The sequence below is a fragment of the Erythrolamprus reginae genome, chromosome 3, assembly GCF_031021105.1.
Source record: "Erythrolamprus reginae isolate rEryReg1 chromosome 3, rEryReg1.hap1, whole genome shotgun sequence".
Classification (NCBI taxonomy): domain Eukaryota; kingdom Metazoa; phylum Chordata; class Lepidosauria; order Squamata; family Dipsadidae; genus Erythrolamprus; species Erythrolamprus reginae.
The window spans coordinates 112171923-112188618 of record NC_091952.1 but is presented as its reverse complement, the minus strand read 5'-3'; the positions used below and the strand labels follow the sequence as shown (position 1 = coordinate 112188618).

The 16696-nt window shown below is 35.4% G+C and overlaps 1 protein-coding gene across 2 annotated transcripts in view; it reads right to left on the bottom strand.

Annotated features, from left to right (window-relative positions):
• The window catches only part of PTPRC (protein tyrosine phosphatase receptor type C), a 107260-nt gene extending 92245 nt beyond the window's left edge, over positions 1-15015 (bottom strand). The window contains exons 1-2 of one of the 2 annotated variants that reach the window (XM_070746388.1): positions 14973-15015; positions 14766-14887 (exon numbers count right to left, since the gene is read on the bottom strand). In XM_070746388.1, the coding sequence (XP_070602489.1) occupies positions 14766-14832 (67 nt within the window). In that variant the 5' untranslated portion in view covers positions 14833-14887; positions 14973-15015. The remainder of the gene's footprint in view (positions 1-14765; positions 14888-14972) is intronic. The other variant, XM_070746390.1, reaches the window with a different exon arrangement.
• Between the last annotated feature and the right edge of the window lie 1681 nt (positions 15016-16696).

Below are 16696 nucleotides of genomic sequence, written 5' to 3'. Positions count from 1 at the left end.
CAATCTCCTCCCACAAATGACTGTAAATTTGTTGCTTGTATCCTTACAATTTATACCGATTGATTTCTAATATTATTGGATTGCTTATTTGTATCCGGACTATCATTAAGTGTTGTACTTTATGATTCTTGATGAACATATATTTTATTTTATGTGCATGAGAACATACGCACTTATGCGTCCAATCACACTTGGCCAATAAAATTGTATTCTATTCTATATCAGGAAAAACTGCTGAAAGTTGTTTTAGCTGCTGGCTGGAGGCAATTTGATGATATCACACATTCCTATTCTCTAAAATTGGTGATTGGCTGATGGTAGGACAAGATGGAAGCACTTTTACTTTCCTAATTCATGCGTCAGGTTTCAAATCCTGTTTGAAAAAACCTTCCTATGTGAAAAATTTTAAAGGTTTCCCCCTCCTCGCCCTCCAAGCTTAATTGTAATATAGTATAGAGCCTAAAAGAGATGGCAGGTCAGGTTGCCTTCTTCTGGGAGTGGAGAACTCATTTTTCAAGTGGAGAAAAAACAGACTGTTCCTGAACACGACCCTCACTTTTTAAGCATACTTTTTTGGAGAAAAGAAACACAGAAGAATAACACCATCTTCCACAGCAAACTGTTAAAATAAAGGCATATTCACACATCCGCTTAATAATCCTGACCTAGCTCTATGGTCCATTTCCCTGCTCTTAAATTGTACCTCTATAAAAACTTTTTATTATTTCAGTTACAGGAAACTTTATTCTCTAGAGTACATTTACTTAGATGACTTTTTTTTTCTTATGTCCAATCATCTTTCCTTATTTGTGAGATTTTATGATGCTGGACAAGTGGAGAGAATCACAACTGTATCAGTTTCCATTTATAATTTTTGTTCTTTTAAATAGAAAAAAGACAAGGAAAAAATATGAAATGCAGGTAGTCCTGAGTTTATAATAGCTCATTTAGGTTACAACAGCTCTGAAAAAAGCAGCTCATGACTGTTTTTCATAGTTATACCTGGTAACTGATTCATATTTATGACAGTTGAAGTGTTCAGCATCATATGATACCCTTTTTTAAACTTCTGACAAGCAAAGGGAAGCCTGTTGAACTTAAAAACCATGTTACTTACTTAACAACAGCACTGATTCACTTAACAAATTTGGCAAAAAAAGTTTTGAAAATGAAGCAAAACTCACTTAACAAATGTTTCATATAGCAACAGAAAATTTGGCCTCAATTGTATTCGTAGGTCATAGCTACCTGTAGAGTCATAAATTGCCTTTGGTTTGATTAATTGCACTAGGAACTGTTGATGTGGAATGGAAGAGAAACTCAGTATATAGCAAATTTATTAAGTTCCTGATTTTATTGGTATGTGGGGATTAAATAAAAAAATGAGAAGGCAGATATAATATCTGAGATATTAAGGCTCATATCCCCCTAAAATCTATTTGATTTGGGATAAATCTTCATTTCCTGGTTCAGTTGGATTGGAAAAAGGAAGCAATAATCAACTTTCAAGTCCCAAAATTCTGAAACAGAATGTGTATGCCTGATAGGGGAATCCATTTTCAAACACAAAATTTATATTTATATAAATTGACTGTTTATATTAATGTAAATAAGGACGATCTTTATATTGTAGGAGGCTATTTCCTCCTATGAGATTTGGACAAAAGTGCCTTTCTTTTGAATTTGTTTTCTGGTATTTACTGAGGAGATTAAAAAAATCATTATTTTGAAAGTGCAATTATTGATCACTAGGTTTACAGTTCTAAAATTTCTCATTCAAGAAGGGCACCTGTGTTCCATTATCTTCAATGCCTAATAATTCAACTTCGTGATCTAACTGTTGAGGGTGGAGAATTGCTGGTTTTCATTTGGATTTTTTTCCTTTCTACATAAAATAAAAATATATCTAGAGGACTTCTGTATAGAATTATACATACTTCTGTGCTTAAACAAATAGTTATTAAGTCGCCTTCCCATAAATTGATACATATTTCAAATGTGATACATCTAAAACCTTTTTTAAACCCATAAATGACATGGTTTGCAAGAGTTTATGTTCTCATATCCTTTTTGAATAATGAACTATATATCCAGAAGAAATCTTCTTTAACAACATTCTGTGATTCATTTAATCCATTTCATGAACCTAATTTGCTATTGCTAACATTGCAACAACATATCTCTTTGCAAGAGCAGCTTTGATCTATTTCCATTTTCCACTTGTCTACCAGTACAATTATTTTAAATATTATTCATATAAACAATATTTCAAAGGCAATTTTAATACCTCAGAATCTACATCTTTTAAAACAGACAAACATTCTGGCTCAAGTATGTATAATGCAAGATCTAGAGTAGAGTAGAGTAGAGTAGAGTAGAGTAGAGTAGAGTAGAGTAGAGTAGAGTAGAATAGAATAGAATAGAATAGAATAGAATAGAATAGAATAGAATAGTGTTCTGCCGGCGTGTCCCAACTACCCGTAATTACAGGGTAATTAGTCCAGAAAGGCACACACCACACGATAGAAGGAAAAACCAAAAGTCTTTATCAACAGAAAAACAGAAACAGCTCCCTTTTTAAATGTCAAAGGGATTTTCTGATACACACAAGGCACAGGTTACATGCAATCCAATTTCTCACCCAATAACTGGGAAATTGAGTCCAATTCTAAAGTCCAGAAAGTCCACACACAAACTTGAACAGGGAAACAGCAAAAACCACGATCTTGACGAAACTATGAATCAGATAAACTTCCACAAGGCTAAATCAGCACGCTGCTCTTTTTATCTGTAGCACTAATTCAGCAGCCGCACCCAACCACAGGTGGCCTCATTTATCTCCTGTAATAATCCTTCAGTTGTTCTCTCCTATGCATCACTCTCCGCATGCGTGGGTCTGTCTTAAGTTCTTGTTCAGAATCCAGGGATGATAAGGAATACTAATCTCCTCCTGGACTGTCTGCCAAACTCCCCTCTTCCCTGTCACTCACACTTCCTTGGTCAGAAGAGACTTCGTCAGCAGATTCTATCAGGAGCAAAACAGGCCTGTGGCATGTGGATGTTTCCCCCACATCCACCTCCACATTCATTGGGGCAGGAGCTGGGCCAGAGCTAACCACAACAGAATAGAATAGAATAGAATAGAATTCTTTATTGGCCAAATGTGATTGGACACAAAAATAATTTGTCTTTGGTGGCTAAGGTCTCAGTATTCATAAAAGAAAAGATACGAGAAGATAAGATACATTTGTCAAGATCCGGTTGACAGTGCTAACTATATTGAGGCACAAGTTCATGAATTAGGAGTAAAAGGATGCAAACTCTTTGAACTGGAAAAAGAAGAATCAAGCAAGCATATCAACTAAGGACATGTTGACACAGAAGGAATAATGGCTACCCTGAAGAGCAAAAGGGGATTTTTTTAAAAAAGAGCGAAAAAATAGCCTGCTTTTCTTTTGAACATTATGTACATTTGTGGCGCACTCTAAAAGAATCATACCTAGTTTTTAAACATCTAGATAACCACAGCCACAAAAGGATTTCTTTCTTTCTTTTATTTGAAAGAATGGAGAAAATATTTGAAAATAGATAAATGGCTTAGTAGTTCTTAAAAGGAGAGCAAGCATGACCTCTTGCAAGGGTCCTATTTTATTGATATATGCAGCTGAAACTCAGCAGATGGCATCTCCTGCTAGAAATTCATTCTCCAGCTGTGCTTTCCCATTTCATTCTTACCACAGCCTTTTTCTTGTCAATTCTAAAAAGCCTTCTAAAGTTAATAAACAAAATGATTTTTTTAACAAAAAGAAAGACGCTGAAATATACAAAGTACACAGGGCATAAGTTTGAGTTGCTTCTTTTTCCTATTGTTACCCTAAATTATTTTACCGGGCTTGGGGGTCAGGAGATACAATTGATACCATATACAGTATTGGTTATGTTGGTTTGTTACTGCTAAGTTTATTTTATACCTTGACTGATGTTTATGTATATGTTGTCATTGCCTTTTTATTTTTATTTTTATACTTTTTAAGATATATATAATGTTTACTGTCTAAATTCATGAATTTGAGATTGGGGGCCACATAAATTGAGATATAGATCAACAATAAATAATTCAGCCATCATAATTATGTCCAGAAAATTTTAGAAGGCTCACAACAGGAAGGAAGTATGGATAGATGGAAGGAAAGAAGGAAGGAAGGAAGGAAGGAAGGAAGGAAGGAAGGAAGGAAGGAAGGAAGGGATTATGATTTACCACTTTGATTTAAAATAAATATTTTTTTAAAAAAATAACATTTGTCTGCATGATATAAACAAATGCAGTAAGTTATGAATCAAAACATATTTTTGATTCTTGGAATCATGCCTTGCAAAGTTAAATATATTTTACTTGGAACTGAAAAATAACTACTAAAAATTTAAGATTTACAGCTATTTTATCAAATTGTTATGTGTTTTTTAAGAACATTAGCCATAAGATGGTACAACAAAGGCTTAAATTTTAGCCAAGGAACTAGCTTTAAAGCAAACTTGTCTGCTTCGTATAACCTTTAATTTAAACAAATTTGAATGTGAAGCTGATCCCCCAAAACTAAGCAGTCTCAAATCTGGTTAAATCTTGAACATAATTCACTACAATGGATTCTGGCTTTAAACTACATTTAAGCTTACTTATTAGTCCAAAAAAGTTAATAGCTTGGTTGGACCTTGTTAGTGAAACCACTAGGACTAAGCTAGACCAGGAAGTTAGAAAAAAAAGAAAACTATAAAAAGGCAATGAAAACTACTTTGTATTATTGCCAAGAAAATTACATGGACTTGTCCATGATGTCACCAGAGGTTAACCTCAACTTGAAGGATTTTATTTGTTTGTTGTTGTTGTTTTGGTCTTTGCATCAGCACTTAGATTGAGAGTTTATTTCTTTTGTATGATTTGGTTGTAATGTGCCTTATAAAATACTTTATATGAATAAAACCCGCCATGGACTCTGATGTAGAAATAGAAAAATTATTTTAATACATTTTTTATCACAGTTACTTTCACTTTAAAAAAATGAAAGCCAGAGTTTGGTGGGGTTCAGTTTACTCAAGAACCCAAAGTTACAACCAGCACTATTACCATTCCATTATTTGAAAAATAACTTGTACATGTTAACCCAGCTGGGTGTAGAGAATTGAGGTATCATTGGGGCCTTTTAGCAGCTTGAAAGCAGTGATTATTTCTTCCTCATGTAAGCCACTAGATATTATTGAGAAAGGAGAATGACTAATAGGATGTGGTATTTGTATTATTTTGTAGCTAATATTTAGTTTATCTCATGACTTCATTAGAAGACCACCCAGCCTAGTTTCATTTTGAAGGGGCACCTTTTCAGATTTGACTTCTGCTTAAAATTTCTGAGCCAAGATCACTTTAAAAAGTTGATCTTGAATCAGTCACTCTCTCAGTGTGGTTGTTGTGGGGAAAATAGGAGGAAGAAGGTGTGTCAGTTAGGTTTGCTGCCTTGATTATTTTGTAAAAATAATAAAAGTGGGAAATAAACACATATTATTCTTGCGGTAAAATCTAAAAATATGGACTGTATTCCTTTTATTCAGGATTGTATTTGTGGACCCTTCAGGCAAGGGGTGGGTTTCAAATTACATCGCTGCCACTTCACTTCCATGCTGTGTGGGCTTGCACATGTGCAGTGCAAAGCACCCTTTTAAAAATGAAAACAAAATGGCAACTTGTGCACAGTGCTGGAAACTCAGCTTCTGTACAGGCACAAAAGCAAAATAATATTTTTAAAAAATAAAAATAAAAAAGATGGTGGCCCCCACTGACCAGCACCGACCAATCTGCTTCAGTGATATCTTCATGATGTCACCAGTGGGTTCAGGCGAACCAGTCTGAAGTGTAAAGAACCCACCTCTGTACACCATCCAGTTTGGTGTGGTAGTTAAAGCATCAGGTTAGATATCAGGAGACAATGAGGAGGCCGAGGTGGCGCAGCAGGTAGAGTGCTGTACTGCAGGCCAATGAAGCTGACTTGTAGATCTGAAGGTCAGCGGTTCAAATCTCACCACCGGCTCAAGGTTGACTCAGCCTTCCATCCTTCTGAGGTGGGTAAAATGAGGACCCGGATTGTGTGGGCAATAGCCTAGCTCTGTTAAAAAAGTGCTATTGCTAACATGTTGTAAGCCGCCCTGAGCCTAAGGAGAAGGGCGGCATAAAAATCGAATAAATAAATAAATAAATAAATAAATAAATAAATAAATAAATGAATGAATGAATGAATGAATGAATGAATGAATGAATAAATAAATAAATAAATAAATAAATAAATAAATAAAATAAACAAGTTCCAACTTAGGCACCGAGCCGTATGTATGTATGTATGTATGTATGTATGTATGTATGTATGTATTTATTTATTTATTTATTTATTTATCTATTTATCTATTTATCTATTTATCTATTTATCTATTTATCTATTTATCTATCTATCTATCTATCTATCTATTTATTTATTTATTTATTTATTTATTGGATTTGTTGGCAGCCTCTCTCCATAGACTCGTACCTTTAGACAGTTACTTTTTTTTTCAGCCTTAGGAAGGAGATAATGGCAAACTATTTCTGAAAAACCTTGCCAAGTAAAGAGATTTATTTTTTCAGGCAAGTCTTTGAGAATCAAACACAATTGACCAGAATTTTTTTTTGCATGGGGGGACATATGTGTACTACTTGAGTATTAGTTTCAAGATCAATCATTTTCTCCAACAAAAGCATGAAATAAATGACTTTACCGACATGTTTCAGCCCCAACTGCCTGATCTAGCAACCCACATTTCAGAGGATCCCCAGAAGGAGCTGTAGCATTTCAGATGTTGCTAGATTATAAGCCCCCAACATCCCTCGCAATGAGCCCTGCTAGATGAAGTTGCTGAAGCTGTACTTTAGCAACATCTGGAACATCAGAGTTTTCATTTTCTTCCTATAAATGCTTTAATAATTCTAAAATACATCAACCCTTGCTTTCATAAACATCAAATACATCAACCAAGGCTTTCATATCCTGATCACCATCCATAAGAATTTCAGAGCACCCTAAAACTCTGAGCAATTTGGTTGGAACAATGAATGGAGGGCGCTGCTTCAATAGAGCAGATCTCATTATTGGAGAAACTAGAGAAAATATTCACAAGACTGTAGTATCCTTGCTTTTTTTTTTAGAAAATGCCTAACACTGTGGTCCACTGGTCCATAGACCACTGGTGGGCCATGAGAAAATTTTGGAGGTCCACAGAAAAATAATTTGCATTTTTTAACTTACATCAAATTATTATTATTATTATTATTATTATTATTATTATTATTATTATTATTATTATTAATTAGATTTGTATGCCGCCCCTCTCCGAGGACTCGGAGCGGCTTCCAACAAACAGCACAGTCTACAAATCCAATATTAAAAATAGAACACATTAACAAACCCTTATTAAAAACAATCACACAACTCAACAGACCATACATAAAGCGGGGCAGCCGGGGGAATCAATTTCCCCATGCCAGACGACATAGGTGGGTTTTCAGAAGTTTACGGAAGGCAAGGAGGGTGGGGGCAGTCCTAATCCCTGGGAGGAGCTGATTCCAGAGGGCCGGGGCTGCTACAGAGAACCAGTCCTAATCGGTCGCTGGGATTTGTATCTTTTTTTAAAAAAAACATAGTAGTTGTCCACAGAATTTAAAATTATGAAATTAGTGGTCCCTAAGGTCTCAAAGGTTGGTGGCTCCTGCCCTAACACACTTTTGCACTTTTAAAGGTCCTATTTTCTGTAAGTTTAGAAAGGAGACAAAGGTTCTCCTTTTTTTCTCCTTGCATTTTATACCTACCAACCTTCCTCAAAATTATTTCCTCTCAATGGTGCACAAGTGAAAGAAATGCGGTAATTGAGACCCATGTAGGACATAGGATTGGTTATTTTCTTACATTGGTCTTCTTTATTATTACTCTTTTTAAAGCGTGGAGCATTTTTAGCAACACACGTGGCAGGATGTTGAGAATGGTTTCTTTTTATCAGTACATTTTAACTTCTCATTCCAACTAAACTCCCCCACTAAGCTGTAGGTTGCAGTGTGACCTGGGCGAGCTAAACTTGGTGGAAAATCTCTCTCTACTGGCAGGAATTTCTGGGTTAATATAAGGGCACAAATGCTATGAAGGAACACAACCACCACTTCACAATGCCGTGGTGTACCCTAAGTCATGGACATTGTAGGAAATTAATACACTAGCTAGACTCAATGTCTGTGTTACTCAGAACACAAGAAGAGTTGGTTGTTTTTTATCAGCAGATCCAGGTAGAAATCTGCAGTGAGTCACTATCAATGTGCTAGTCCCACTCCAATCTCCCTCACAAACTTGTGTTAATGTGGAAGAAAGAATGTAACTTTAAGCTCCTAGAGAAAAAGTGAGATATTAATAAATGAATAAATATAAGAACTAGTTAGGGAAAACATTGAAACAAATGTAGTAGGGCAAACAATTTGGTAATTCAGAAGGATTGTAAGGTGCCAGGCTCTCAAATGTAACTTTACAATACGAGAGAGCTTTGAATGATTGTTTAGTTTCTCTACCTTTCTACTGTGAAGTGTACTCAAGATAATTAACAAAATTAAAATTAAAAGAAAAATAGAATATATGGTTAGAAGCCATACATTAACATTTAAACAGGTAATAACAATGTTACAAAAGCCTGCGGAAAGAAGTACATTTTACTCATTTTCTAACGGAGTAACAGCGGATAGAATCACTGGATAGAATGGAATGGAATGGAATAGAACAGAACAGAACAGAACAGAATAGAATTCTTTATTGGCCAAGTGTAATTGGACACACAAAGAATTTGTCTTGGTGCATATGCTCTCAGTGTACATAAAATAAAAGACAAGTTCCTCAAGAATCAGATAATGTGCTAGAAAAAGAAACGTATAGGGTCACTTCAAACACATCTTTCCTACATCAGTTGTTTTCAATCTTTTCTTCACCATGGACCCCTTTAAAAATCTTTTATGGTCACAAACCATGGCCACTGATCCCGCAAGACTTAACTCAAGACTTAAATCATAACATCTCTTCAAGCCTCTGTGATGACATTGTCACCCCCCCACTCAGGGGTCCACAGGTTGAGAACCACTGCTGCAGATAATAAAGTCTAGACAATTTTGTAAGAAAAGAGATGGTCCCATGATAATTGGATTATAAACCATATAGGTCTTTAAAGGTCAATTCCAAAGATATGGTAAGCAGTTGGCAACAAGCAGAGTCTTTATCTGATCCCCAATAGCAGTCAAGCATCTGGCATCAACAACAGCAACCACAAGACCTTTCCTGAGGATCACCCTCATAGTAAGCATGTTGCACACCATCCAAGTGGGAATAACTCTTGCCAAAACAGACTGCACCAGCTACAATTGTGCAGAGGTACTGCTTATCACAGATGCTACCTGTACATTAAGTAACAGAGTCATTCCCAGACTACAGAGCTGCAACAACCCATCCAAGGCAGACAGAGCTTCGGACTGTAGCTCCTTATTTACCTACAGCATATTTAAACTTTTCTTTCATCTCCCTTGCTCTGCCCTAAAGATAAATTAGGTTGGTGGGGGGGGGGAGTATCTCCCAGACTAATTTATGTGGTAAGAGTAGAAGTGAAAGTCAGAATACGAGAACTTGGGTAGGAGTGGAGGGGCAGCAGTTACTCTGATGGGAAAATTCCTATGTGCTTAATCAAATATTTGTAAATGCTCTCTTTTGGTTTTATTTTCAGAAATATCCATGACAGCACTTTCCTCTTTCACAAAAAGAGGACCTTTTCTTGCTCAAAAGTACATACAATATTCTTGTCACAAGTGATGTGATAGATGTACATGTAGTCCTCAACTTACAGCTGAGCCCAAAATTTATGTTGTTAAAGTAAGAAATGTGTTAAATGAATTTTCTCCATTTTACAAGTTTTCTCACCACATTTATTATTATTATTATTATTATTATTATTATTATTATTATTATTATTATTATTATTATTATATTTGTATGCTGCCCCTCTCCGAAGACTCAGAGTGAATCACTGCAGTTCTTAAATTAATAACATGGTTGTTAATTGAATCTGGTTGCCCCATTAACTAATAGGGTGCAAAAGGGGATCGTGTGACTCCAAGATTCTCTCCGTCATAAATCTGAATTAGTTAAGCATCTTAATGTAAATCACCTGACCATAAATGTGATCAGGTGCCATAAGTGTGAAAAATAATAATGTCTCTTTTTTCAGTGCCATTGTAACTTTGAATAGTCACTAAATGAACTGTTACAAGTCAAGGACTACCTGTACAAACACAGAAGAGAAGACCAACATGCAACTATTCCAGTGACGGGCTACCAAAATTTTTACTACCACACTGTGGGCATAGCTTATGCAGGACACCCTGCATTTTCTTTCAACATCTTTCAGCGCAAATTGGGTACTCTGAGGTAAAGCTCCATTTTTAATAACCCACTGCGTTCCTCCCCCAGCCCGGGGAGTAGCTCACCCCTTCCAAAATTATAATTAAGGGAAGAAAAAGAGACTTTCTTCCTTACTTCTCAGTTAAGAAGCTGATATATCTAGAACCATAGTTTCTAACGCTTAGGTAATAGTTAGCATTTATATAACAGCAATTTGTTAGGATATCCTGGCTATCTATGTCAAGCAAGCAAAGAAGATTGCAATCTGGTAGTTGGAGAAAATTATTGCCACATAGCTCTCCCTGTTCAACATCATATGAAGTCACAATACAGGGAAGCTGCAGAAATAAACACTGGGCTGCAACAGCATGAGAAATGGTTGAAGAAGAAACACATTTTTGTCCTCCATTGCATATATATGCTTTCATACCACAGTCATTCAAGCCTTATAGTCTCTCTCTTGATGACCAATTTAATAAGTTGATGACCAATTTAATCAGCATTTAACAAGACCATTGGGAAGAAAGGTATTCAGAAAACATTTTAATGCTCATTTTCTAATTTCAATATGTAACAACATGTCAACAGACTTCTTTGAAATTTGTACTTTTCTGAATTTAGCAGTCCCGTTCTGCAGTAACAAAAGAAAACAACAACAATGGGTACAAGAAGTCTTATTACTGCCATGTATTTATTACAGCCGTTTTAACAATCATATAAGAATATTTTGACAAAAATGTCAGGAAAAATTGTTCTGTTTGCAGTTTGTTTGTTTGTTTGATTCTTTGTTATGCTTCCCATCTCCTATATAAGAAATTTTTACATTGTCAAGTTAGTATGTAAGTACAGTTCCTTTAAAATTCTCATTTTTCTATATTTTATGATGCAGTTATATTTTGTCAAAATCCATCCATCCATCCATCCATCCATCCATCCATCCATCCATCCATCCATCTATCTATCTATCTATCTATCTATCTATCTATCTATCCATCCATCTATTGATACAAGAAATGAGCCTGTAGGCTAGAGGCTAAGGCTTCTGCCTTACAAGGCAGAGTCCCAGGTTCAAATCCCATTTCACAAGTATAGGTAGGTAGGTCTTGGTGTATTTCGGTCTTTTGCCGTGTAAGAGTGATAGAATCTTGCCGACATTTTGATGAATGGGACCTTGCAAAATGTCACCAAGATTCTATCAATCTCACATGGCAAAAGACCTGAATGCAAATCTTTATAAAGTAGTGCAGGGAGAAAAATTACAAGATTTAAAAAACAAAAAAGAGACTGAAATTTCAATACTGATACTCTTATTCAGGAAATCTGTGTCAGCGCTGGACTCTCAGATTCTTTTTTTCAATTTTAAAATTTGAACAGATTCACTCATGTAACAGGCATAAATACTGAAATGTGGATCATTTTAATGGATTGTTGAATCATGGTGACTTTATGTTGACACTAGTATTTTAAATTTTAACATTAACATTTCAAAAATGTTTTTCATTTTCATTCATGCCTTAAAAAGTGAATTAAACTGTGTAGTAAATGTTCACAGAAGAATACTTCCTCCTTCTGCCTTCTGCCCCACCAAAATACAGATGTATACAAACTGCTTTTTAAATTTTTGTAGCAATTTTAGCAAGTCGCAAATTAAGCTTAAATGAATTAGCTGTAGACAGCATTAGCTGTAGACAACAAAGGCAGAATCACCTGGACAGAACTACGCACTAGAAAGAAAAATGGGGCTCTTCATTCTCATACTCTCCTTATAACAATAATTTGGCAAGAAAACAATGGGTTGTTGCATGAAGAATCATTAGTGAGTAATGCACTACTAGTCTTTTAGGTGAAAAACAGCTTAAGCACAAATATGTTGTGCCGGGCCCTTCCATACATGTTGGCCCACTTTGAAACTTCTATAACTCTTAGATTTCCATATCCAGGCAGGATATGGATAAAAAATCATCATAATGTATTTATTCCAGAATTAAATCTGCTCTCATTTGTTGCAATATTAGAACTTTTTTTAAAAAAAGTTCATATAAATGTATTCCTTGACTTACAACCACAACTGAGCCTTAAATTTCTCTTGCTAAGTGAGAGATTTCTTAAATGAATGCCACCTTTCTTGCCACAGTTTTCATGTGACTAACTGCAGGTGTTACATTAGGGACACGGTTCTTAAATGAATCTGGCTTTCCCATTGACTTTATTATTATTATTATTATTTATTATTTATTAGATTTGTATGCCGCTTCTCTCCGAAGACTCGTAGCGGCCCACAACAACAATACATAATATAAATCCAATGATTAAAAAAACTTTACTTGTTATAAGGTCGCAAAAGGGAATCATGTGAAACTGAGACCCTGCAACTGTCATAAACATGAGTAAGTTGCCAAGCATCTGAATTTTGACAAGGGAGATGCTACAATGGTCGTAATTGTGGGAAACGGTCACAAAGTCACTTTTCCAAGTGCCGTTGTGACTTGGAACAGCCGTTAAATGAACTGTTGTAAGTCTGTATTTTATGAGAAGCTGTGAATGTTATTAGCTAATATTTTATATATATTCTGGTATAAATTTTGCAGTCTCCCTTTGCCTTGTTTCTTAATGGATAGTGCACTTTTGTGATCAGGCTAGACATCATCAGTGGAAAGGGGAAAAAATCCCACCAGTGGCATTACCAACAGCAGAAGATGTAAACTGTGAGATCTCAATATTTTCTAACCACTTGAGGAATTATTGAAATTGAGCAATGGGAATGAGAATTCTTAAAAGCTGGAGGGCCAGTGTTATATAAAGTAATACAGTGTTTATACTGTTACTAAACTGTACATTCAGCAGAAATAGATTTAGAAACCTCCTGCTAGTTTTAGCTTGCAAAAACGCGCAGAAATATACTTTCAAAGAGGATACAGATAAGGGTTCAACCCTTCCTGTGATCAGGCTATTATTATAAATCAAGCCATTACCATCTTCTCACCAGCTAGACCTAAAAGATGCACAAACTCTTTTATCAAGTGAAGCAATTTTTTTCCTGTGAATAATAATTTTTTTATTATTTGCCTGAATCCAAAATGGTAATCTTTGGGGTTTCCAAAGAACTGAGAGTTATACTGTGCAATAAGTTCAGGTTTCCAGATACTCAAAATGGTTCACAAGCTTGGTTAAGTGCAATTGAAATAAAATGGCAGTACAATACTGCCTAAGACACGTAACCTCCAACTAGTGGAGGAACGTGTATAAAATTAGATTTCTAATCTGGGACATCATAAAACAAAAAATATAGATGTGTTGGCCATTATGAATACCTCTATAGACTATATCTATATGCAACATATTGGCATCATTGATAATCTGATGATGATTTTAACTAAAAAAGAACAAAAAATATGTGATGCAGTAGAGCTTGAAATCTGAGGAACTAAATACAGGATCTGAGATTAGGGAGTGGCTCAAAATGTAATGCAGAAGTCCATCTTAAAGCAGGGGAAATTCACTGTTACATTATTGCTTAAAGAAATGTGAAAAAACTGTATTTGTGCAACATTTAAATGTGAATCTGTTGAGTTACATGTGGTATCATACTTAACAGCAGTAGGACTGCAGTCTTAAATGTTCTTCACAAAAAAAGCTCCCAATTTGCAGCACATTTGAATTGAAAAAGAAAACCATAAAAAAAAATCTATTCCTAAGAAGATCTGGGAAAAGTCACTGCACCTTCACTGTGGTGTGAACACTTCCATTATAGTTTGCACAACCCAAAGACAACATAGGCAATGAAGGAAGACCTTAACCCCTAGTGGACAGCCTCAGAGGCAGTGAGGGGGGAAAATAACTAACCACATGGTTCAGATCCCAAATGATGAAGTTATCTGGAATTTTTTTTAAAAAGTTCCTTGTGAGAAGGAAATTACTTCTATGTGGACACCTCTGTTTCCTCGAATATTGCAGGAGTATTTAGAGCTCATTTCTGCATGCTGCTTGTTTATATAACTCAAGGCTGTACCTGAATTTTACTCAACCAAATGGTGGTGTTTAGTTTGAGGGGTTTGATGATCATAGAATTGGGGGACTCAAAAAGAGGGATATCAAGGCCTAATGCTTTTAAAGTTTAGACCAACTCCAACTTTTCAGCCAAAAAAACCAACAACCCCAAGCTTGAGAGACTGACTTTCAGCTTTAGAGCTGATTATTTGATCAGACTGATTCAAGGCTGTTGCTACAATTACCAAGAGGACCTCTGGTATCAAAACAAATGAAGGCACCTACCATTTGTGAAAACTTCCTTGTCCACAAGAGCCAAGCCAAACACCAAGAGTTCTAGCCACAAAAACATGGTTATATCCAGGGATTATATGTTTCCTTACAAAACAGCATGTGGATGTCTGTCTCTGGAAAGTAAAATAAAAGTTATTGCTCTCTATGAAAGTCATGCAAAGTCCCCAGCATCAAATGTAGAACAGGCTGTACGCATACATTGAAACACGTCCTTATAATCCAAGAAGCAGCTTCCTCTGTCAAGCAAAATGTAACTACTGGCAGTCACACTCTACAGCAAAGTGATGTCAGTTTTGCTCACTTCTCTAAAACCACTTTTTCTTCTTTCTTCAGTTTCCAGGAAGTAACAAAGAAAGTTTTCCCCCCAGTGCTGTTCTGATATCCTACTCAAGAAGTAAGTGCTTCTGTAGAATTGAATGTTGAAATAATTTTAAATACTCTTGTCTTTGATCAAAGAAAAAAAAATAAAACCCTGCTATTTAAAAATAGAATAAGGCAAACATTTCTATGCTATAATATAATGACAAGTTTAAAAATTAAATTAATTAATTCTTCTTTAAAGTACTCACTAGTCAAGTAAATGAAGCAACAGCGTTACAACTCTCATTCATGATCAAGGAAGCTAGCTAGCATTATGGACATTATAGTACAACAACATTAAAATAAATTAGCCTTGGAGTAATTTAAGAATCACTCATCTTAATTAGATGCATGCAACTTTTTTTTTCAGATTAAGATCCATTTTGGGCCTTCCAGTACCGTAGTAGTAGAAGGTATGCCTTCCAAAACTGAATGACATTAGGGGGAAAATCAAACTAAAATTAATTGTAATTATAATTATATTTACATTTGCATGCATCTAATATCTCTTTTCTGTTCCAGTCCAGTAACAACTTGTAGAACAGTTCTATGAAAAGTATGCATTCCTTTTACTGGTTGATCTGAGTATAATGCAACACCAATCCATGGAAGATCCATCAAAAAGGTCAGCTGACCTTATTTCCTCTGCTTCCCTTATTTGCACTCATCTACACACACAAAATATGTGTCATTATGGGGACAAGTGGGTATATGTGACTTTTCTCCAATCCTATATCCCAGGTCAATTACCCAGTGACTATCCCTATGCTAAAGCAGTTTTCAAAGTAGTAGAAATACTGAAGTGGAGTAATTTTATGTGTAATTGACAGCCATATAAATTTAATTAGTAAAATATAAATAAAACCTTATGAAACTGTCCTGTGATTTTTATTGGTTTATCTATAAAATGTATATGCCACCCATCTCACTCTGAAAAGGAACTCTGGACAGCCTAAAATTAAAATATATATCTAAAACATTAAAGATAAGAAGCAAAAATGATAAAATCAATACAGCAGTAGCATCTTTGCAGTTGATTCATCTGCCATCTTCAACATTGAGTGCCCCCATCAAGACTCCAAGCTAAATGGTACAGCCAGGTTTTACCGTCCACCTGGAAAGCCAAAAGGGTGGGGCCCGATCTCACCTCCATCTGTTCAAGCTGCAGTAATTTTCACAAAGTTGACTAGGGAGTGATTTGGGCATAGACTGGCATAATCTTTCTTTACATAATCACCTGTGTATCGTCATCATACAGTATCCCTAAGAATGCCTCCTTTGCAAAGTTTTTGGGGGCGTTGGCTAAAAACAACAAAGAGCAATATAATGATATTTTAAAAAACAGTGAAAATGTGTATGGAGAAATTTGGGGGCAATGGAGAGTTCAGGGCTTACATTAATTACAGTTAACTTACATAAATAGCCTTGAACATAACTGAGGAGGAAAATGGGAAGAAATAATGGAGAAAGAAAAGATTCAAGGAAGTTGCCATTATTAATAGGAAATCTGAATATCCAAATCAAATAGGATTGATTTGAGATTTAATTATACTTTGTATAAA